At 39.0% G+C, this 24,654-nt stretch overlaps 2 protein-coding genes across 9 annotated transcripts in view; one reads left to right on the forward strand and one right to left on the reverse strand.

The window, feature by feature from the left end:
- Rpn8 (regulatory particle non-ATPase 8) overlaps positions 1–9,710 on the reverse strand; it is a 39,334-nt gene extending 29,624 nt beyond the window's left edge. The window contains exons 1-3 of the mRNA XM_019053439.2: positions 9,397–9,710; positions 5,400–5,492; positions 2,647–2,825 (exon numbers count right to left, since the gene is read on the reverse strand). Coding sequence (XP_018908984.1) covers positions 2,647–2,825; positions 5,400–5,492; positions 9,397–9,571 — 447 coding nt within the window. The 5' untranslated portion in view covers positions 9,572–9,710. The remainder of the gene's footprint in view (positions 1–2,646; positions 2,826–5,399; positions 5,493–9,396) is intronic.
- Positions 9,711–21,797: 12,087 nt separating this feature from the next.
- Positions 21,798–24,654, forward strand: part of LOC109037059 (ATP-dependent RNA helicase p62) — a 120,084-nt gene continuing 117,227 nt past the window's right edge. For 5 of the 8 annotated variants that reach the window (XM_072301077.1, XM_072301095.1, XM_019051551.2 and 2 more), the window contains exons 1-2: positions 21,798–21,947; positions 24,361–24,460. In XM_072301077.1, coding sequence (XP_072157178.1) covers positions 24,456–24,460 — 5 coding nt within the window. In that variant the 5' untranslated portion in view covers positions 21,798–21,947; positions 24,361–24,455. Of the gene's footprint in view, positions 21,948–23,058; positions 23,078–24,360; positions 24,461–24,654 lie in introns of those variants that run through there. The other 3 variants (XM_019051552.2, XM_072301074.1, XM_072301070.1) reach the window with 3 other exon arrangements.

Consider the following 24,654-nt stretch of genomic DNA (forward strand, 5'->3'; position numbering starts at 1 on the left):
GAAAGATTGTTGTAGTTGGTGCTCACTACAGTAAAATTAAATTTTCGCAGCATGGATGAGATGTTCTCAGAGAGGAGCGGTACATAAGGTAAACTTATGTGTTATGTGTGTACTGTGAAAAACAGATGTGTTTTCAGTGTATATGTTAGCGGCAAAACCCGATTCCAGGCAAAACTAGTTTTGCCTAGGCAAATCTAGTTCTGCCAGAAATGAACCGGCAAAACTAGATCTGCCTAGTCAAAACCTGTTTTGCCTGATATGCGTAGGCAAAACTAGCCGACCGTAGGCGGAACTAGTTTTGCCTGCTGATGTTCAGGCAAAACTGATGAGGTCCGGCAAAACTAGTTCCGCCAACAAAGAGGCGTTGTGTCCAACCCCATAGTGTACTCTTAGAAACTCTCAGATGAATAGTAGGAGCCAGGTGGACCTGATTGACTACCAATCACAAGCAGATGGCCAATTTAAATTAGTGTTAAACTACCGGGACCACCTGACTAAGTTGTGTGTTTTGAAGCCTTTAGAATCTAAAAAAGCAGCCACGGTTGGTCCGGTGTTATTAGATATATGTATTTTTTTAACTTTTGGGGCCCCTTGTATTTTACACTCAGACAATGGACAGGAATTCGTCAACGAACTTGTGACTCAACTTGCTGGATTATGGAAAGAATTGAAGATTGTCCATGATAAACCTCGAAATTTGCAGTCAGGGCTCAGTGGAGCCTGCGAATAGAGATGTGCAGGACATATTTTAATTTTTAATTTTGAATTATTATTTTTATTTTAAATTTTTGATTTTTTTTTTTAAGTTTTGGTTTACGTAGTTTTCCTGGTCCGGCAAAACTAGTTTTGCCTGGTCGTGTTCAGGCAAAACTGACAGCGCTCCGGCGGAACTAGTTTTGCCTACTTTGCGCAGGCAAAACTAGATTCCTCGGAAAAATACATTTTTGCCTAGGCAAAACTAGTTTTGCCTGGAATCGGGTTTTGCCGCTAACATATGTATACATATCGACGGTGTAAGTTGGCAATCACATAACTCGGATTGCGACGTCGCAGACTTCCTGTCATACTTTATTTTGTAAACAGAAAACTACTCAACGGCAATTCTTTAAAACTGCCGTGATTTTTCTTCTCCAAAAACTTCAAGGAATGATGTCAATTTTTCCTCCTTTAAAAAAATAAGAAAAAGATAAAGATTTTCAGACACCGCAAACGAGATAAGTATGTGATCGCGAACTTACGCCGTCGATATATAAAATATCAAGAAGTTTCGGAGAATGTGCGGTCTGTCGGCCATTTTGCAACCGATTTCAGCCGCCAGACAGACTGTTTCTCTTTCAGAATGACATAGCGAGTAAAATGAGACCATACACAATATTATGTGTTGCCGGTTGAAATTTGAGCAATTTTTGCCAAATTTGAACATTTCTGGCGGTCTTGAAGCAACCGATTTCGGCTGCCAGACAGATTTATCCTTACTCCGGAAGGTTTCCCGTGTGAAATGAGCCCAATATCAAGTGTTTACCGGGTGTTCCAGAGCACCCGTACACTGTCCTCTTTTCGGAAACGGCCGAAAATTGAGGTTCGGGACGAAAACTTCTGGGGGTAAATCAACCCCAATTAATTCAATGAAAAGATTTGCAGCCCCCCCAAAACCCCCTTGGGGGGGGGGGCGTTTCTCGCGTCTATCAAATAGAAAGGGTATGTTTGACCTTTGGATTTAAATTCTATGGCCAAAAATAAGAACTTTTTGTTCCATACCTTTTTCCCCTGAACCCCCATTTTTTGAAGTTACGGGGTTTTGCTCACATTCAATGCAAATCTAGTACTAAGTACGATCTACCACCTGTAAAAATTTTGGAGGAAAATCTTAACATTTGCTCGAGCTATCGTGACCACAAAATTTAACTTTCCCCTACTTCCCACCCCTACCATTCGAAATCTAATATTTCGATGTCCATTTTTTATCGCAGAATGATTGTCCTGTTCCTTTACTTTTCATTGCAAAAAGTTTTACCCTGAAAACTTTAAAATAAGAGAGATAACCCAGCAAAAAACAGAAAAACCACAATGACACGGAAATACATACATAAATAAACAGATAGACACAGTGATCCAAAAGTCCCTTCCATCCCCTCCAACTTTTTACCTAATCGAGGTAAAGATTTGAAACATGAAGGATGTTCCTAGGTCATAGGGAGCTACAATGTGGCCCACCTAAAACTTTCAGGAGGGCTCCCCTGGGTGGAAAGGCAATGGACCCCAATTATTTTCTTTCAAATGGGAAGACCCTCCTTGTGATACCTCATTCGAAAGAGCATAAAAAATCGCCTTTTCCAGGAGATAAAGTTTATATTAAAAGTCCGATAGTTACCATCTCAGGATTAATCACTTTAAAAAGAGAATTTAGTCCTCTCATTTGTATTATTCCTTGTCCCTATATTTTGAATTTTATCTAAAAAGGCTACTGTCAATGATCTAATTCCATCAATCTTAGAAAAATAGCTAAGCTGTGACATTTTGACTTCCAAAAATAGACAGAGTATAAAAAGTAACTCTCAAATTTGGAGCAAATCAGTATTTCTAAGAGTAATTTCAGGACTGACTATAAAACGTGTACATGTATGATAAGAAATGATGAAAACTTACATCATGAACCTCTTCAATGGCTCGATATGCTTCAGTTGGAAGGCCTAGGTCTCGTGGTTTTACATCAATGATAACAAGGATAGAGTTAGGACAGTATTTGCGAATGAGTTCATTGATTGCAACATCATTTTGACACAGTTTTGGTCCTGTATGATACCATCCAACGACTTTCTCACGTGCTAAAAAAAGGATAAAGGCAAGTAGATGAACTGTTTTTGAGGCACAAAATCTTTCATAACAAAATTCTGGTGAATATATTGACGGTGAAAGTGCAAGAGTGTGTATCTTGGTGAGCGACTTCTTCTTACACTTTTCTTTAAATTAAAAAGAATGCAACAGCATTTTTTGGAAATTTCTAGGATTTGTCCTTCTTTACCAGGAAAATGAAAAACGAAAATTTCAAGGAATAGTTTTGGTTCATAATCCTTTGATTGAATAGAATGGGGGTGGAAATTTTGATGCATTGCAAACTAAATATGCTTTTCTGCAATTTCACTGTGAATATGAAGTTTGCATAAGTAATTAAAGGTAGCACAACAATTTCTCTTAATATAAAATATCTCAACAATGTTTATTAAAACAACCACAAAGTTTGAGACTTATTCGGTACTCCGCTATGGGTCTTTTACACACGAGAGACAAGAGCGCAAAGAGAGCGAACTTAGCTAGGTAACGAGTAAAATAGCAGAGATACTGCATTGAGCGTACCAGGAAAGTCTAAAAATTGTCTTTCAATTTAGTGAAAACACCTGCCACATACTGATGATTAAGAAAAAAGGGCTTGCAGGCAAATAAAAGAGAATGCATGATGGAGGCTCAACATGTTCAGGTAATTCTATGTGATCTAGGGACAAGATTCGCCACTACATTGCGCTGCTATGCGGTTTGTGTCTTTGAGAAGCAATAGTTGTCATTACATAGGAACAAGTTAATGCAAGAAACTGATTCATAATGTACGGAAGAATTAATACTGAGTAGAGTGACATCAAATTTGTGTATATTCATTATGTGCTTATACCTGAAACTATGATAACCATTGACTCAATGTGTAAGAGACAGATAGCGCTATAATGACTTTCTCTTACACATCGAGTCAATGGGCAACGTCCGTAATCGTAGTTTCAGACATACATTTGCAACGAGTCTACACAAATTGAATGTCATTCTACTCAGTGTTGATGCTGCTACGCATTATGGATCAGTTTCATGCATTATCTTGTCGCTAATTATTGCTTCTCAAAGATGTAAATTATGAGACAGTGCAGCGTGGTGGCGGATCTCGTCCATAGATCACATAGAATCACCTTAGGGACTAAGGACTGGATTTTAGACATTGCTACACTGGTAGACAGCGCATTAAAAACGAAGAATTTTGGTGCAAACCGCGGATCAATATCTTAATTTTTGACGAAGTTATGATAGGTCAGAGGTCATATTTTGCCTAATTTTAAAAAATCATAACTCCGGTTTATATTATCGTAAAGAAAAAAATAAAACGGGAAAATTCACCAAATTGTGGGCAATTATAAGTAAAAATCGCAGAAATTACTTCAAAGCAATTTAAAGAGGGTGCTCGGGCCCCTAAATATGTCAGTTCAAAAGGTCATACGATGTTCTCGCAAAAAGAGCCAATTTCCCTTAACTTTGCTGCAACATTATCTCAGTAAGTTCAAAATTAGTTAAATATTACGTTTCTGAGTTCCCAAATTTCGGGAAAAGTTAAAAAAAAAAAAAAAAAAAAAAGGAAAGAAATTTAGCCTGTCAACATTAATTAACTTCAATTTCGTGTTTGTCCCCCCTCCCCCCCCCCCCCCCGAAATTTGGAGACTTGGAAACGTAATATTGAACCAATTTTGAACTTACCGCAATAATGCTGCCGCAAAGTTAGGGGAAATTGGCTCATTTCGCGAGAAAATCGTATGCCCTTTGAACTGACATATTTGGGGGTCCGAGCACCCCTCCCCCTCAAAATTAATTTGAAGTGATTTCAGCGATTTTTACTTAAAAGTGCTCACAATTTGGTGATTTATGTCGTTTTATTTTCTTCTGTACGATAATTTAAACTGGAGGTATGATTTTTTTGAAAATGGGTTTTTGATCTATTTTCAAAAAAATCATAACTTCAGTTTACTTAAATTATCGGAAAGACAAAAATAAACGGGTAAAATCACCAAATTGTCAGCACTTTTAATTAAAAATTGCAGAAATCACTTCAAATTAATTTTAAGGGGGAGGGGTGCTCGGAACCCCGATATGTCCGTTGTCCTTTGACCTCTGACCTATCATAACTCGGTCAAAAATTAAGATATTGATCTGCGGTTTGCACCAAAATTATTCGTTTTTCATGTGCTTTCCAATGATGTATCGCAAGATAGGGGTTACCATTTTGAAAAAAAGTCGGGGGCTTCCCCCCCCCCCCCCCGAGGGACAAAAGTTTTGACCCCCCTTAGAGGATGGTCCTCTTTGAGATAGAAACATTCCCAAAGTTTCGTTTTTCTATCTCTAATAGTTTAGAAGTTAGAGGAGGGGGGGAGCGAGACTTTTGGAACACCCTGTGTAAACGCCAAGCTTCAAAAACAATTTTAATTGAGCAATAGCTCAACTAGTTACAAAGACTCTTGTCAACATTGACAAAGCCTATCTTCTGACTGATAAAAGCCACTAGACCTGCAGGGAAAAAACAATGTATGATCTTCATTACTTTTTTAAGGAGAAAAAAAAGATAAGAAAAAACTCAAGAAAGGAGGACCCACCATTAACTTTTTTGAACATGCCGTACATATTCTCCAAATAGTCATGATCCAAGTACCAGACAGATTTATCCTTTTCATCCTCATCAAATGGAACTGAAAAGAGCATCGAAAACAAAATTTCAGAATGAGTGCTGCAGTTTGGAAAGCTAAATACTGAACGAGCGATATACATGAGTAGATCCATAGATCACAGAGATCAGCAGATCCTCCCGCCAAGCTAAAAATAAAAACAAGTATAACAACTGACCAAAGCCTACGTAAGGTAAGATGCACAGAAATTGCCTTCCAACAACTCTGCAGCAACCACACACACACGGGGCGATATACCGATATGCGTCAGTCGAAGCTATAAAAAACAAAAAATATTCGGAATTGCCGAGTTTTGCTACTTTTTAACAACCCCCCTCCCCCCCCCTCCCCGCAAAAAAAATTACTCAAAGGATCATGCTGAAATTTGGCATGATGATTCTTTAAGATTCAAATGCCAATCCTTTTGGTGTCTGAGGTTTAAAAACGTGATGTCAACAGAGATATAGGACTTTAAGATTATGAAGCAGAGACTAATTATGGCGTTAGGTATCGATGGCATTTTAATGTTTCCCTATCTGTGGCAGAGGAATTACTCAACGGATCATGCTGAAGTTTGGCATGATGATTCTCCAAGATTCACAGAAGAGCCTTTTTGATGTCTGATATTCAAATGTGATATGAATTTTTAAAAACATGAGTATTTTGTCAGTTTTATGCGACTTTCAATGCTTGCACACTAGCGGCAGAAAAACAACAAAGCCGATCCACTGTGTGTTGAAAGTCCAGGCAAAAAAATAAAAGAGCCTGCAAAAATCCCGGGTAGCAATATTTACATTCATTCCTGTGTAATTTTAGATGCTGAATCCGAAAGTCAACTTTGCACCAAAAAATTCGGACCGGAAACTTGCCAAATTTGGCAAAAATGGCCTAAAATTGACCTTTTTTCCAGATTACGGCCTGTAACTTGCCTAAAATTGATCTGACGATAAAATTGGTTACTTTCAAAAATGAAGCTCGTTAAATTTCCAATAAAAGGTCGTACAATTTTTTGCTCAGGACAAATTCAAGCGCGCTGGAAGGCACCGAGCTTTGAAAAATGAGCGAAAATTGCGTTTTTCGCGGTTTTTGCCCGATGTCTCCTTAATTAAACGTCTGACAAGTGATTTCTAAACAAATTAAGTTAAGATAATAAAATTTACACTAAGTGAAATGAATTGATGTAAATAAAAAGGAACCCACCACATTACAGTGTGCGCAATTTTTGCTCATTTTTCAAAGTTTGGAGCCCGCCAGCGCACTTGATTTTACTTTGAGCAAAATAATGTATGAAACTTTTTTATAGGAAAATCGAGCTTTATTTGTGAAAATAACTAATTTTGTCGTCAGATCAATTTTGGGCAAGTTACAGGCCATGATCCGGAAAAAAGGCCCATTTTAGGCCATTTTTGCCAAATTTGGCATCTTTCCGAGCCGAATATTTTGGTGCAAAGTTAAAATTCGGATTCAGCGTCAAAAATTACCGAGGCATCAAAGGAAACATTGCTACCCGGCCTATTTGCCTAGACTATGTGATGTTACAGTAAGTTTAGAGAGAGTGTAGCCTCGGTGACTGTGACTCTTGAATTAATCATCTAAAGAGATACGACGTTTCAAAAACTTCAGGCTCAGTTTTCTGTGGCTTTCTAACATTGGCCTATCTGCAGAAATAAAACTACATACTATTGCAGGATCAAAATGGCATACGATCTGATGGTTCATTGTCTTTGAACTAGTGAGTGCCGTTTTCGTGACAACATTATTGAACTAATTATCAAGTGATTTACGACGTTTCAAGAACATACACTTTCCATCGATTCTCGTGAAACTTCGTTCGAAGTGGTATTTTTCGATGGGAAACTCGAATTTTCTTATCAGACATTCGAAATTCGCAAATCCAAGATCAAAGCAGTCAGATTTTACTTTGCTTTCAAAAGACATTCACGAGCCTTGAGAGGAATTTCTGGGGTTCTATAAAAGTTAGAGACCTCATTTTCTTTTTCAAAAAAAAAAAAAAAAAAAGCTCATGATTTAGGCTACAGCTTGTCAGGAGGAATTTTCAATATTCTTTCTTTTTCATTTCCAAAAATTATGAATAAGCTCAGATGATTAAAAAAAATATAAAAAAATAGGAATCTTTATTTTTAACACACTTCCACAAATAGAACAAAAACATCCTCATGACACGTTTTGATAGACATAATGAGCCAAAGAACCTTGAACTTCATTAATCAGGTCATGAGAAAGAAGGTTATTCAAACTCGACAATTTTGCCCCCCTCTGAGATTTTGCCCGGAGTTGGATATGTTGTTCCCTATCACAAGACACGCCTTTTTCCGGCAATAGCAAGTTCACCCAAAGTTTTTTCCGCGCGCCACAGTGTTGCCAAGTTGAAAACAGGCTAATTCCGTAAGTGGCATTGAAATTGAGCTATGAAGTTGCGGTTTTAACAAAAATTCTGTAAAAAACTACGCACTCTTGGGAAATGACCATGTTTTTAATTTCATATTAACTTTAACATGCATTATTGCCAATGTTTCGATTTTCAAATTCGACAAATTTTACAAATCCGCAATTATCCAAAAAGGCTATCTTTTGAAGTATAAACTTACATTTTGCTGTAAAAAACGTGAGCTTACATTTGAATATTTTGACAGGGTTTATTCCTTGGCCAGTTTTACTTCACAACCATCAACTTAATATTTAACATTTTCCAAGAATTGCACTTATGAACCCGCTTGCAATCCATTACTTAGCTAGCACATCTTAAAACTGTTAAACAATAATGCATGTGAGATGTGCTTCCAAACATCACCTTTTCGATAACTTCAAACATTCACATCCAAAATAATTTGGCATGTCGAAATCTTGTTTTTCATTTTTAAAAAAAGACTGGCTTTAAATTTATTTTTATAGTTCGAAAAATATTGACAAGAACATTGTTTGTCAACTAAGCGCATTAAGAAATCGTAAAAATTGCCGCACAGCATGCGATTTCAGATTTCCCGTGTTAAATGCTGGCTTCTGATTGGTTGATAGACACGTTCCATCGTGCATCTTATTTACCAATAAGTGCGTTCCATTGCGTCCCATCTTGCATTTTTTATAATCTGTGGCCGTGGAGACACTCGTCATCGGGCAATTCATGAAAAATCAGCGACGTATTTTCTCTTATGCCTCCAGAGAACGCATTTATGGGTTTAGATAGCAGCCTGCCATGTGAGCCCAAGTAAACCTAACCTATATCATTTTCAAAACATCACGGGTCCCTAACACTGGTCAGCTTTTCTAGAGGTGTAGTTTGTTGCTATCACTACAAACATCCACACAACTACAAAACACATCAAAATAAACACATATCACACGCCCAAGCCCTAACAGTTTACAATTTTATAACCATAGATGAATCTCTCAGGGAATCTCACGTGCTCCTCATAGCTGGGGATCAGAGTGGGCTTCCGCTAACGTCCTGGCAAAACTCCGGTGGGCGAGTGGTGGCTGTGCACCCGAGCAGGCAGGGGGATCTGCAGAAGGACTAACCTAGTCTCGATAGGCCATGGGTTGCAGTATTGGCCTCATGACTAAGAGGTCTCGGGTTGAATTCCAGATTGGATGACCTGAGTTTGATGGTCTCGGGCATGGATCACCTGGGACTAAGTGTAGGAGGTGGCAAAATACATGCAGGATTGTCCCAGGGGGTGGGAGGGATTAAAAATCCATGAAAACAAATTATAAAATGATAAATCACAGGGGTTAAACCATAAAGTTGAAAAACGAAAAATCATACTTGCTCTTACTACATTTGCCCTAGTTCTTTTACCTCAGGCAAATGTATTGGAGACACTTTCACACTAAGAGCAGTATAGCCAGGCACGAGAAGGTGGTATTGCATATCTTACTTAATCGTTTGAACTACCGAAGTAGCAATTACCTGCGAAACTGTTAGAAACGTCCAACTCTCCTTTCGGTTTCCAAGATCCTAGCAGTATACCTACGACTCTACTGTGGCTTCCAATTTTTCCCATGCGATTGAAATGATCTACAGCACTTAAAAGCACGAGTGGATGGACAATAACTTTAGTAGGAATAATCTCGGCCGACGGCATGATGAAAACTACTTGAAATTCGCACAAAGAAGAACGAACGGTCCAATATAACTGGGCGAGGATTAAATAAACAACAGAGAATTTAAAGTGAGGTTAGGAGGATGATAACTCAAAATCGAGTCGAACTATAGAGTCACATAGAGTAGAGTAACTATGGAACGCCGTTAGTGTCAAAACCCTTTTCTTGCGCGCGCGGAATTTTTTCTGGCGCGCGGAAAGAAAAAACCCGTTTTCGATGAAAATCTCTGAATTTCCGGATTCCGCGCCGGTTTTCGATATATTTGCGCCGTTTGTGTCAAAACTTGAGTCCCTTTATACTGAGAGTCAAGACAATTCGGCTCATGGATGTCACAAACGGGAATAAAGATTACAGAAATTGAACGTTTTTCGTAATCTTTGATCGGCCCATTCTCAAATGCCTTTCTCCGTTCCTCCTCTCATTCCGTCTGTTCCTTGCCGAACCCGTAATTCCCTGGTCCATTCCAGACTATAATCTTTGCAATTGGTGAAAATGTAATCTTTATTCCCGTTTGTGACACTGTGGAGGCCTAAAATACGGGAACCAATCAGAAATGGATTCAAATTTGTCTTGACTCTCAGTATAAAGGGACTCTAGTCAAAACTATTTTCGTCGGCGCGCCGCTTCAAATCTGTTCCGCGCGCGGAGTTTTCGATATATCGATTCCTGCTCGCCGTTTGTGTCAAAACTATTTTTGTCGGCGCGCCGCTTCCAATCTGTTCCGCGCGCGGAATTTTCGATATATCGATTCCTGCTCGCCGTTTGTGTCAAAACTATTTTTTCCGGCGCGGCGCTCCAAATTAGAGTACCTTTATAGACAAAGTATGGCCATTCGTATCTTTTTACTACAGGAAAACTGTTCCGCTTCTTGATTGGTCAGCGAGTTTTTAGGCTTCATGATGCTCTTAGGGCCGTAAATAAACAAACAAGATGGCGACTCACCGTAACATCGATAAGAAGCTAAATTTGACAAAAATTTCAATTATACGGCAGTAACAATTTAAACTAGAGTCCCTTTATACCATAGAGTACAATAGAGTCGCAAAGTACTGGATCGCCGATGAAGCCAATCCATGAACAGGCGTTTCCGAGCCGCGTGTGCTCCGAAATTAGTGAACCATTTGTGAACCCAACGGCATTTTGTAACACGGCGGCTTATGGAGAAATCAAGAACTGCTTGTGTTTTTTCGACATTTTATAATTCAATCAGCATTAATTTTTGCAAATTTTGCTATTTAAAGGTAGTCAAAGCCATAATGAATCCATTGATGTATATTACTCCTGGATAATATTCATATTGGGATTTAATTTCTGACTTATACCAAGTGTGAACCAACCGGCATTTCTTATTACGGCGGCTTACGGGAAAAGCAACGACTGCCCGTGTTTTTTCGACATTTTTTAATTTCATCGATATTAATTTGTGCAAATTTTGCTATAATTAGATAGTCAAAGTCATAATGAATCCATTGATGTATATTACTCCTGGATAAAATTCATATAGGAATTTAATTTCTGACTTATACCAAGAGTGAACCAACCGGCATTTTTTTACACGGTGGCTTATGGAGAAATCAACGACTGCTTGTGTTTTTTCGACTTTTTTTAATTCCATCGGTATTAATTTGTGCAAATTTTGCTTGAAATAGATATTCAAAGCCATAATGAATCCATTAATGTATGTTACTCCGAGATAATATTCATATATGGACTCAATTTCAGACTTATTACCGGCCTACTTATTTTAGCTGGTTCCAGTGTGTGTCTAGCCGACGAACGGAGCCGAGTCGGGACTGTCGGGAGTGGGGAGCGCTGAGCGCGAGTCTCTGCGTATGCGTCATCGCTAGTCGCCGCATACTAGTCTCCGGAGAACTGGACAAAACTAGAGTCCCTTTATACTGAGAGTCAAGACAATTCAGCTCATGGATGTCACAAACGGGAATAAAGATTACAGAAATTGAACGTTTTTCGTAATCTTTGATCGGCCCATTCTCAAATGCCTTTCTCCGTTCCTCCTCTCATTCCGTTTGTTCCTTGCCGAACCCGTAATTCCCTGGTCCATTCTAGAGTCCCTTTATACTGAGAGTCAAGACAATTCGGCTCATGGATGTCACAAACGGGAATAAAGATTACAGAAATTGAACGTTTTTCGTAATCTTTGATCGGCCCATTCTCAAATGCCTTTCTCCGTTCCTCCTCTCATTCCGTTTGTTCCTTGCCGAACCCGTAATTCCCTGGTCCATTCCAGATTATAATCTTTGCAATCGGTGAAAATGTAATCTTTATTCCCGTTTGTGACACTGTGGAGGCCTAAAATACGGGAACCAATCAGAAATGGATTCAAATTGTCTTGACTCTCAGTATAAAGGGACTCTAGTCCATTCCAGATTATAATCTTTGCAATTGGTGAAAATGTAATCTTTATTCCCGTTTGTGACACTGTGGAGGCCTAAAATACGGGAACCAATCAGAAATGGATTCAAATTGTCTTGACTCTCAGTATTAGAGTACCTGTATAGCGAGAGTATGGACAGATGTGAAACTCCGAAAATCCATCGGGCCTTCACCGATGCTTCTGCGAATAAAGTTAGGGCCCAGAAATGCAGCCAACCTATGAATTTCAATTATCCAGAACGATTTACTAATACTATTGTTACGAACCGACGTTTATTAAGCACGTGTTTGACTCAGTTTTTGCATAAATTTACTCAATTTTGCAGAAGAACGCTCATTTCTGTACATTCTTTGCCATCATGGTTAGAATTGGAATCTGCAGACTGGCAGTGAAATTTTGTGCGTTAGAAGTTGGTTAGAAGGGTGGCTGCACTTTTGGGCCCTAAGCCCTCCATGAAGCGATCTGTCCATACTCTCGCTATACAGGTACTCTACTCAGTATAAAGGGACTCTAGACAAAACAGCCTCGAAAAGTGACTTCATCGGCGATCCAGTACTTTGCGACTCTATTGTACTCTATGCTTTATACCCAGAGTTACGACAACTCGATTATCAGCTGACTAACAGCCGGCCTTGGCCAACGAACTACACCTCTAGAATGGCCGCGAGATAGCAAACCTGCGTAACGCGCATGGGCCGGTTTTTGAAGGCAGGAGGGGGGTGGGAGCCCAAGTATAGCTGACCTCAATCTCCATTTCTGCTGCGTCTTGCCCGTAAGGATTACATGTGAAAATTTCAACCTTTGTAAACTTTCATATTTTTGAGGTTTTCTTTCAAAGTTCCTATTTTTTGAGTAAAGAAAACCTTTTGAGGTGCGATTGTTCAGCAATCTTTTCATTGCTATCACTTTATTCAACAATATTCGGCAAAGTGTGGGCAGCGTCTGACATGGGTTTAGATGGCAGCCTGCTGTGTGAGCCCAAGTAAACCTAACCTATATCAACTTCAAAACGTTCCGGGTCTCTAACACTGGTCAGCCATTCTAGAGGTGTAGTTCGTTGGCCTTGGCTGGCCATGGAGGCCGAAACGAGTGCACCCAAACGAACGATATTGGGGGATAAGGATCAGGAATCCTGCGATGTCTGTCACACAGAAACAACAACATCAACAAATTGATCAATTGAAAAGAAAATGAGATTGGTTTGTGAATAATTTCTTAATCTATATTCATTTTGGACCGATGGCAATAACAATTTACTCTTGATAAACCACAATTAGGTAATATTTTCATTATTCTTGTTCACATACGAGGTACCGCCATCTTGGTGCACTCGTTTCGGCCTCCATGAGCGAGAACCAATCAGAATTGGAATTTTTTTTAGGCCACTTTCAGCCCAACCCTGGCCCAACCAAAAGTGAGTTGTCGTAACTCTGGGTATAAAGGGACTCTAATTTAAACTAGCATATCTACGAATAACTCACGAAAAAAACACGAAAACATTGTTAAATCGCCTTTTACCTTTATCACAGGAGGATGTAAGATGTGCATAACCTCAATCTTGCTCTCTTTCTCCACCAGAGCTCAACGAACTACACCTCTAGAATGGCTGACCAGTGTTAGAGACCCGGAACGTTTTGAAGTTGATATAGGTTAATAGGTTAATAGGTTAATTGGATAGGTTTAGAATGATTCTTTAGGCTCATGCGCAGGGGCTATCGTCCTTTTCTTTACTGAAAATTCAAAATCTGCCGAGATTTTTGACCTAAAAGATGCGATATATCGCATGCCAGTTCGACCACTTCTTTTGAGCTTGACGAATCACCTTAAATTACAATCAAATTAACATTCAAACGTTTGTGCGTTTAAACGCTAAAATTAATATCGTATAACCAAAATTGTGCAAAAAATCCCACAAAATTTTGACAAACGATAAACCGAACATAATAAATCAACCATAAATCAATCATCATAATAATCGGGTGTAGTTCCGTACTCGGGCTTATTTTCATACCCGCAAACGGTACCCCCTACACAGTTCCGTACTCGGGCTTCTTTATTTAAACGAAGTTGGATTTACATAGAGTACCTTTATAGACAGAGTATGCTCTATAGACAGAGTGTGGCCATTTTTTGATTGAAGAATTGGATTTTTTTTTAGGCCACTTTCAGCCCAACCCTGGCCCAACCAAAAGTGAGTTGTCGTAACTCTGGGTATAAAGGGACTCTAGAGCTGAGAGCATACACGCATCGGTGTCACGCTCCCGCTTACTGATGATCTGCGGCAGGGTTTTCTGTAAGTCTAGCCTTCCGGGCCAAGAGTGAATCTCTGCTAAACTCAAACGCCGCAATGAACACACATGGTTGAGGTTAGGTGCAGCTTTTTTTTGGGACTTGATTCAAATTGAAAGTAAAAAAACAGAAACATAGTAAGTGTAATATATCAATAGCTTTGTAATGGCTTTGAGAAGCACTTTAGAGAGGTTTCCACGAGAAATTTTCTTTCAAATTAAAGAAAATTGAGGAAAATTGCGAGCCAATAAAAAGCCGGGAAAAGCTGGTAGCACCGATGTGCAACGGTGATACCGGTGCAACACATCTGAACGCATCATCGGACTTGCTTAAACTCGTAAGCAGTTTTTGCCCAAACGGTACTTCATACTTTCAAGATCTGATCTGTGATATATCCCGAACACATCGGTCACCCTCGAGCGTCCAGCCCACATAAAAGCGTATTTTGGTTGATGATCGGTCGAGCAAAAGTGCCGCGGTCGAGCAAACAGGGCGTTGTTGTTGTTGAAAGCAGTCGTCAGAATCCGACCAATCAGAGATGAGTTGCGAAGAGTTGCCCGGATCATAAGAAAATACGAAAAAGTCATCCCGGTTGTCGCTGCTCATAATTAAACCAGACTAGAAATTATTATTTTAATTATTAAACACAAAAAAATTAAACGTTTAAACTAACAAATGACAGGTTTGGCGTTTGGCGGTCTTTCTAATATATTTAGAGGTCAGGCATTCGGCATTGATGCTTGTTGAATGCCATCATTCACATCGGGGTTATTCATGATCCTACTTTTTGTAAGCGTCCAGCCCACATACAAACTAGAGGCTTCAAAGAGACTCATCGATGCCTTTCCCGGCCCTCTCATTGGCCAGCGGTTTAAGTCGGGGCAATCGATGAGTCTCTTTGAAGCCTCTGGTTTGTATGTGGGCTGGACGCTTGAGGGTTCTATTTTGGCTCCAACGTTTGCAAGAATTCCACCGTCCATCTGTCTGCTGAGTCCCGAAAAAGTTTGATCGCGTCAAAGCAAAATACGAAAATAGCATGATCCACCCATTTTGGTTCGACCGATCATCAACCAAAATACGCTTACATACAACTAGGGGCCTCAAAGAGGCTCATCGATGGAACTGTTGACTGTTGCCTTTCAAAGATCGTCGGGCCGACGATCTTTGAGGGTAACCGATGTGTTCGGGATACATCACAGAGCAGATCTTGAAATTTTCAAGGCATTCCGTGCAGAAATGGCTGAGAAATAGCAGAATTAGTGCCAGTTTGAGAGCCGACTCTCAGTATAAAGGGACTCTAGACTTACCTACATGTTTGATGTTCAACAAACGTGTTGGCAGTTTCGTTTTGCAAACAAGTCGAAAATGGCCGACGTTTGGGAAAGTTGTTTGGCTCATGACGTCATCCGAAGCTCATCATCGACCATGTAGGTTAATCTACAGCCGAAACTAGCGTGATGACGGTTGCTCCCTAATAATTAATTGTCCCTAAGGAATTATTGAAACCCCGAATGTAAAAGCTTCCACCTGTCGCTAGGAGGCCAGTGGAGGGTCTCTTGTCTCTGGGCTAGCGTCCAGACAAACGTCACCTACAAACAGAGTACCTATAATGATGCCGCGACCAGACGCTGAATTTAGCACCTGAATGTGGAAGTCAACAGTCATCGCCCAACGGCTGAAATTTAGCAAATTCGAGTTATTTTCATCCAGATGTGTATCAAATCTACTCGAATAGTTCAGACAAATTCAAAATTGGTCCGATGGTTGCTGAGAATCGTTGCTGGCCGATGACTTCCACATTCAAGCCACATTCAGCTCCCACATTCAGCGTGTGATTGCGGTGTGAGAGAGTATGGCCACTGGGGTTACCACCTCTGATTGGCTCAGCCATCTTAGGCTGAATGGAGCCCTTAGGACCCAAAAATGGCGGACGCAATAAATTAATGTGATGCAAAATGACTCAAAATGTAGTTTTCTTTGCTTATCGTAACGAGAAATTTACTCAAATGCACTATTCCGACATCTTTACATAATTTTAAGGCTAATCGTGTGCAATTTTTGAGAAAAATTATCTTAGATGTAGTAAGGTTGGCAGCCTGTGCGGTTGGTGATGACCGTCAAAAGTTGGCAATGACCCCCCTCCCATCCACAAAAACCAAAACAAAGCACCGCCATTTTTGGGTCCTAAGCCTCTCCATGGGGCCCAGTGGCCATACTCTCTCATTATAGGTACTCTACTACAAACTAGGGGCCTCAAAGAGGCTCATCGATGGAACTGTTGCCCAGGGATTTAGAGCTGAGGTTTGAGGGAGCATCATAAACGGAGCCGCATCGGCGCGCAAGGCGGAGGCCCGGCGCGGACTTTCATGCCGCGTCGAGCAGTGCGCCTAGAGTCCCTTTATACTGAGAGTCAACACGGAAAAAAAAGATTTACTGAATTTAAGTAAACGCGTCTACTTGGATTTTTTACTTATTTCAAAACGGGTTTGACTTGGAAGAAACCAACGGTTTTCTTCATGTAAGACAACATGATTCGCTTGAGACAAGCGAATCGTGTTTTCTTAAATAAAGTAAACGTTGTTTTAAAATAAGCCAACTTTTGCTTGAATGAAGAAACCAGTTTCTTTAAAATTAGTAAACGGGGTGAACGCCTTCTGAGTCCGGCCGTTGCCTCTTTTTAAGTCAACAGCATGCTTGGTAGAAGAAAATACGTTGTGTCGAAAGAAGAAACCGGTTTCCTCAAAATTAGTAAACGGGGCTAACTCCTTTCGAGGCGACCGGATGCAATTAGCAATATGCCCGTTGATTTTTTACAATTCAACAGTTTGCTTGGTACAGTAAAACACGTTGCGTTTAAAGAAGAAACCGGTTTCCTCAAAATTAGTAAACGGGGCGAACGCCCTCAGCGGGGGAGGATGCAATAAGCCAGACGCTGTTGCCTTCTTTTAACCCAACAGCTTGCTTGGTAGAAGAAAACACGTTGTGTCGAAAGAAGAAAACGGTTTCCTCAGAATTAGTAAACGGGGCGAACGCCCTCAGCGGGGGAGGATGCAATAAGCCAGACGCTGTTGCCTTCTTTTAACCCAACAGCTTGCTTGGTAGAAGAAAACGGTTTCCTTAGAATTAGTAAACGGGGCGAACGCCCTCAGCGGGGGAGGATGCAATAAGCCGGACGCTGTTGCCTTTTAATAACCCAACAGCTTGTTTGATGAAAGAAAACACGGTACGTCAGAAGAAGAAACCAGTTACCTTAAAAGTAGTAAACAGAGTGAGTCCCTTCCGCGGGGAACGGATGCGGCATGGGACATGTGCGGTTGCCTACTTTCAATAGAACATTTTGCTTCGAAGAAGAAACCAGTTTCCTTAAAATTAGTAAACCGGATGGTGACGCCTCCTATGAGAATGATACATGCAATTGCTGCCAGATGCCGTTAGCATCTGCTTAAACCAACACCATTTTTGACGGAATAAAAGGAGACGGAAGTTAAAAAATCAAGATGCCCATTATATTTGTCTACAAAATTAGACTTTGTCCGGAGGTGGCTACCGCCACCCATGATAATTGTTCTTTAGGGAGAAATTAATTTAATGTGTCCTTTGAGAAATCACTCATATGCTCGGCGTCGACAAAAAATTAAATAAATAAAGAAGTAAAGAAGGAGAGGAAGAGGAAATATTTGCGTTGTTTTAAATAGATCGGCACTGTGCATTTGAAGTTTTAATTTTTATTTTTAAATGAAGGGGGCCTCATAAAGAGGACTTAAATACTTAAGTAGGTTGAAGCCGGGAGTTTTTTGCATTGCCTCAGTTCAGTTTCATCGGACAATGTATTTCCTCACACTAAAAAATCGCAATTTTTTTCACTTATTTTCTTCTTTACTTTTCCTGTCCTGATGAATGAAAGATCCCTCGCAGATAGAATTAAAAAGGGTCAAATAAAATGCATGCTTATGCTGAGGGCCGAGGAAGAAATTAAGAAAATGTGGAGAGAATCATACTTTTCAGCATGTCACCCACCAAGTTGACAGATGAAGATAATCGAATAACTCTGCTGCTACGTAGTGTTTACACTGTTCAATATCGATTTTCCGGGTCCCTTTGATTTATAAACGCAACGATGGAGTGGATCGAAAACAAAATACAGTTTTTTCTGTATTTTCGAAAGGAATTTGCGAGTGCAAAATTGTTGATATTTAAAACTTTGATTCATTTGTGTCCGGGGAAATTTTGGGTCGAAGGGCCTGTCGGGACCGATCTTTCCGCCCCCCCTCCCTCCACAGTCTTGTACGGATACTCATAAGAGCTCAAGATTTTTTACCGTAATTGAAGCATTTGACCCTTTTTACCTTGTTTCCCTGCAAAATAGGGTGGATCCAGCACTTCTTTACCACCTTCCTATCAACTTTAGAGAGTGTAACAAAAATGAAGTGCAGCTATACAATAAAATATTAGAACGTCACGCGTGTGATTATGTAAACTGCGTAAAATATAAGAGTAATCGAAGATTGAACTTTTTTTATGAATAAATTGTGACTGTCCACGGAAAAAGATGCCTTAATCCAGAAAATCTCAAAGCTTATTTTTCAAATCTTATTTTTTAAAGTAAGGAATTAGAACTATTAATGTTTCTCTTATAGTGCTCACATTCTTCCTTTTCCGCCCGATGTGAATTAATTAGAACTATTGAATAGAACTTAGTTCTAGTTCTATTCAATAGTTCTAATTAATTCACATCGGGCGGAAAAGGAAGAATGTGAGCACTATAAGAGAAACATTAATAGTTCTAATTCCTTACTTTAAAAAATAAGATTTGAAAAAATTAATATTCTAATTGAAATAGAAAAGTCTAATAAATGGTCCAGAATAGTCTTGAATATTATCATCGAATCGAATAGAACTAGTAATATTTAAAAAATGTAACAATCTCAGTCATCAAAAATAAAGTTATTTTGTTACCTACAAACATTTTCGAAGAGTTTCATTCTTTATTCTTATTTTTTTAAAGTCAGCGATTCTTCAAGAAAAAATGAAGAGAGAAAATTTTAAAAAAGGCGCATTGCTTTAAATTCTTTTTAAAGAGATTAAAAATTAATATAAGATGGGAAAGAAACAAAAATAAACGTAAAAAAAGTGACAACAGTAACACGCGTATTTCTTTTTTGCTCCAAATTCATCTTTTCGGGTTCAAAAAATCTTAACCCATCAGGTCTCGCGCATATTCACTATCACAATAATGGTGAGAGCCTAAGTCAATGACTTATATAGTGTAAATTCGGCCGACGAAGACATAAGCCCCGATGGCTAAGTAGGTAGGGTGTTAGGTTCGTAAACTGTAGGTCCCAGGTTCAAATCCCGATAGGTAGGCCAAAATTTGCAAGTCGGTACCTGCCATGTCGAGTCTTCGATTCTTGCAGATATACAACTGAAAATTTTTTTCATCAAAAATTCGATAAATTAAACCATTTTTTGCTATTATTGATCAATAATAATACATATGATATGGGTGCAGTGTGCATACCTGCAGTGACTATTTACTAAATTTAAAACAACAATTGGCTAGAAATAAGTAAACACGCCTGGGAGTTAGGCAACATCCATTCATGCCGGGCGTCCCCGTTTACTAATTCTAAGACAACAGTTGGTTTCAATACAATAAACGCGCATTCCCGTCCAACACGCCGTTTACTAATTTTAAACAAACCATTAACTTGAAGCCAGTAAATGCTTGTGGGAGTTACGCAACTGTTTCCTATTTCTAAGTAAACAGTTTACCTAGATCAATACGACGGATACTCACTTCAAACCAACGATAATTTCTTAAATTTAGGAAATATTTTCACGGCATGGAATGTTTCCTTTTTTTAAGTAAACGCTTTTTTCTTTTAAGGGGACGTGGAGCGTTGGATTGAGAAAACGCTATTTCTTGATCCAAGGTAACTCCGTTGTCTTAGTTCAAACCTCCGTTTCTTGTCGATACTTTTTAAGTATCCAGTTTACTTGGTCTGAGACGGCTCCGCCTTGTATTTAGGAAACATTTTTTTCAGTGAAGACAATTCGGCTCATGGATGTCACAAACCAAACGGGAATAAAGATTACAGAAATTGAACGTTTTTCGTAATCTTTGATCGGCCCATTCTCAAATGCCTTTCTCCGTTCCTCCTCTCATTCCGTTTGTTCCTTGCCGAACCCGTAATTCCCTGGTCCATTCCAGATTATAATCTTTGCAATTGGTGAAAATGTAATCTTTATTCCCGTTTGTGACACTGTGGAGGCCTAAAATACGGGAACCAATCAGAAATCAAGGTAGATTTACACAGGTATGGACAAGTTGAAAAGAGGGTTATGCAAAACGGCCAAAAAGTGACCCCGCGGGGATTGTACGAAACTTTGTGGGATGATTGTATAGGTCATTTTGGGCCTGCATCTGGCTGCTTTTAGGCGAAAACCGCAGGGAAACCGCGTTGCCATTTTTTAAAGTCGTAACCTTCAAACACCCATAACTTTCGCAAAAATGCAGTTACAGAGCTCGTATTTATACCAAAAAATGCGGAAAATTTTGTTCTATCGACCTACGCAAAGGAAATTTTTATTCGAGTCCACTGTTGCCACGTTTTGGCCATTTTTTTAATTTTCATAATGATTAAAAATCACGTTTTCGCCTAAAAGTGTGTTTGCAGTTGGTGGGGATTGAATAAAAACCTGTCGGAATTATTGTTCGTTCAATTTCGCATCCATTGATATGTTATACTTTTCTGAGAGGCTTAGGGAATCCAAGTTACAGCGATTTAAAAATTCGGCAACACGCCCGACGCCCGATTTTGACGCTCGTTAAGGTACGTTTCGCGACTCCGTGTTGAAGGAGAACGCCTAAATAAAACAAAATTCGAAGAGCCAGTTCATGTTTTACGCTTTTTTGAAACTTTCACGTCATTTTTAGAAATTCAAGTAGTGGTCATTCGTATCTTTTTACTACAGAAAAACTACATCGTGTCAACATATTTTCACGCGACAAATGAAAAACCGGCACAAAAATGGCCACACTCTGTCTATAGAGCATACTCTGTCTATAAAGGTACTCTATGTAAATCCAACTTCGTTTAAATAAAGAAGCCCGAGTACGGAACTGTGTAGGGGGTACCGTTTGCGGGTATGAAAATAAGCCCGAGTACGGAACTACACCCGATTATTATGATGATTGATTTATGGTTGATTTATTATGTTCGGTTTATCGTTTGTCAAAATTTTGTGGGATTTTTTGCACAATTTTGGTTATACGATATTAATTTTAGCGTTTAAACGCACAAACGTTTGAATGTTAATTTGATTGTAATTTAAGTAAAAAACGGGCCCCTTAACCTACGTCACGAGGTCATGTGACACGTACTGAGGCTCATGGGAAATTTTCAACTTTTCCATAGACGCTATTAGTGGCGACGTCATCATAGGGATTCTCCATTATATCGAATTGGATCCAAACAATAACATTGGCATAACCTCTTTCAATGCTACCAATGTGAAAAAATCGATAGATATCGCTTTCCTGTGACTTTGCACTAATAGCGTCTATACCTAGTTGTTAAGTTCTGTCCATACCTGTGTAAATCTACCTTGATATTATTGTATTTTGTATTCTACCTTTGATTCTACTTTCTACCGTGATAGCGAAGAGAGCCGTAAGTACAAAATTTTCGAAATCGAATTTTCTTCAAAATTCGTCTATACTATTTTGGATGAAATTACTGAGACAGCTAAAACAAAAAATTAATCCTAATTTAATGAAAACGAGACGTATGAAAAAAAATGACATAGTTTTTTTCAAGACAGCCGTAGGTGCACGAGAGCCAATGAAAGCAGTGCTTTCCAGAGGAATGCTGCCGATTTCTAACTTGAAAATGTGTTTGTTGTGTGTCCAACACGCTACCACAAAAGCACGCAGAAGATAGCCAAGTTGTCTTGCCAAATACTAACTTAACATGAAACTGAATTTTACCTTTTTCATGTACTTTAAAACAAAATCGGTCGAGTTTTAATCCCCTGTATGATTTCTAAGAGTCTGTCGAATGATTGGTTGCGATTTGACAAAGAAGGGAGGCTTCTTTCAATAAAATGTTCCACTCAGAAGCTTCTAGGCCCATTTTCTCAAAACTTAATTTTTGCACTTATGGCTCTCTTTGCTATCACAGCAGCTTTGACGTTTCCTCTTCATGTATGATGTACTTGTTTAATGCATGAGCAACAAAGACATAAAGATAGAGTGCTCGTATCTAAAAGCACGGGGAAGAAGTGCAGCCATTCTGGTGTGAATCCACGCGCGGGAAACGATTGGATTTCAACTTGTCCTCTTCATTTTTCATATTTCCTCCCCGAATCTCATTTTAATGCCTAAAACAAACAGATTAATAAAGTTGGAATTGCGAATTTTTATGAAAAACCTCTTTTGGCTTGGTATCGAGCTGGAATCTCACAGGAATCTCAGATAAAGTCTGCTGTGAATCCATGCGCAGGAAACGAAATTGAATTTGAATTTGTCCTCTTGATTTTTCCACATTTCTTCTTCTAATCTCGTTTTATTTGCTTAAAACAAACAAATAAATAAAGTAGAGCTTGTGAATTTTTATATTAAACACATTTTGGTTTGGTAACAAGGAAGAATCGTACAGGAATCTCAGATACAGTTAGTTTTCCTGCTGCTCTAACGAATAGGAGAGGTGGCTTCATTTTCTTCTTCTAGTGCTCCATCTTTATGTCTCTGGTGAGCAATTACAACATTATTGGATGAAAACACTGGCTGCAAATCGGCGGTGTAAGTCATCAATCACATAACTTGGATTGCGATATTGCAGATTTCCTGTCATACTTTATTTTTCGAACAGAAAATTACTCAACGGCAATTCCTTAAGCCTGATTTTTTGCATGATTTTCTCTCTCTGTGTGAAGAAAATTCTGCAAAAACTTCAAGGAATGATGTCAATTTGTTCTCCTTTAGAAAAATGACATAGAGGTGAAGATTTTTGGACACTGTGAATAAGATAAGTATGTTATTGCGGGCTTACGCCGTTGAAATGGATGATGCCCAGTTACCTTGAAAATTTCCCCTTCATGGGGTTACTGGGCAGGTGCCGGCTATCCCGTTCAAATCTTAATTCTAAGTTTTTATTTCATTCCATTCAGTCAAAATATCATTCATGAACTTCATTCTATAATGAATTTAATAACACCTAAAGTTTACTTTACTCAGACAGGAACGTTTTGGCCCAGTACTCTCGTTAATCAGCCCTACAGCTTAAGATTTTTTACTTATTTTTTAAAAATTTATCAGCCGTAAGTAATTTTATTGAAACTGGCCAAAAAGTGTCCTGAAATATATTACCTACCTACTTCTTAATGAGTACTAGTAATACTGTAAGTTCTAAGCATTTATCTAGAATGAAAAATTTTGGAGAAACTTCGGTACTTGGGTTAGCTTTCGGTTTTTTGGACGGTTATTCAATTCTCAGGTTTGGGGGGTTTTCCGCTGCCAACTGTTACAACATCTTTTTTAACCATATACTCAAACATTTTTATATATATTTAAAATACATTTTCTTAAACCTCCATGAGAAGGACATCACCTTCTGGCCAATGAGAATTAGAAATACTACCCCCCTCAAAAATTAAGGGGGTAGTCCAGTTATCCCACGATGTTGCGTAACTGGGTCAAAAAAAGCAGGACATTTTTGAAAATTAGTGGGAAAAAATTGAAAGATGAAATTCGACTTTTGACACATCCTACATTTAGACTAGGTGTTGTACTTACTAAAAAAAATTATGAAGTAGCCTCTTCTGTCAACATAATGATGGTGAAAAAATCATGAACGTGAAATTTTGACATTTTTCTGCGAACTCTTGCCCAGTTACCCAACCTCACCTCACCTAGTACATAAAGTTCACCAAATCTCATCAATATCCGAGTCGAGTTCTAATTTTTTTTGCTGCTTTGACACTGTGTGATCCAGAAGTAAATCTTCAACCCAATGTGTTTTTCCAATGCTTTGCTGTAAAGTTCCAAGCATGCAACTAGATTTAAACAGTTTAATTTGTTCACAGTTCAATGAGGTGTTCAAAGTTAGTTGTCCGTAAGAAGAAAAGATGCAAGTAGTCATATTTAAATTGGGAATCTACAGTCTTTTAATGAATTTACAATGGGGTAAGTCCTTGAAGCTTTTCTAATTTTCTGAACGACTTGTGAGTACCCTCATGTCAGTTTATCATTTGCGGCCTACCATTGTTGGCGATGAGCTTGCTCAGCACCTTTAAATTCGTGCATTTTCAGAAGTAGATATGTAGTGCAATTTGGTCACAGGAATTTTTGCGCTATACGTACAAACATTATGAAAGACC

The sequence above is a fragment of the Bemisia tabaci genome, chromosome 1, assembly GCF_918797505.1.
Source record: "Bemisia tabaci chromosome 1, PGI_BMITA_v3".
Classification (NCBI taxonomy): Eukaryota; Metazoa; Arthropoda; class Insecta; order Hemiptera; family Aleyrodidae; genus Bemisia; species Bemisia tabaci.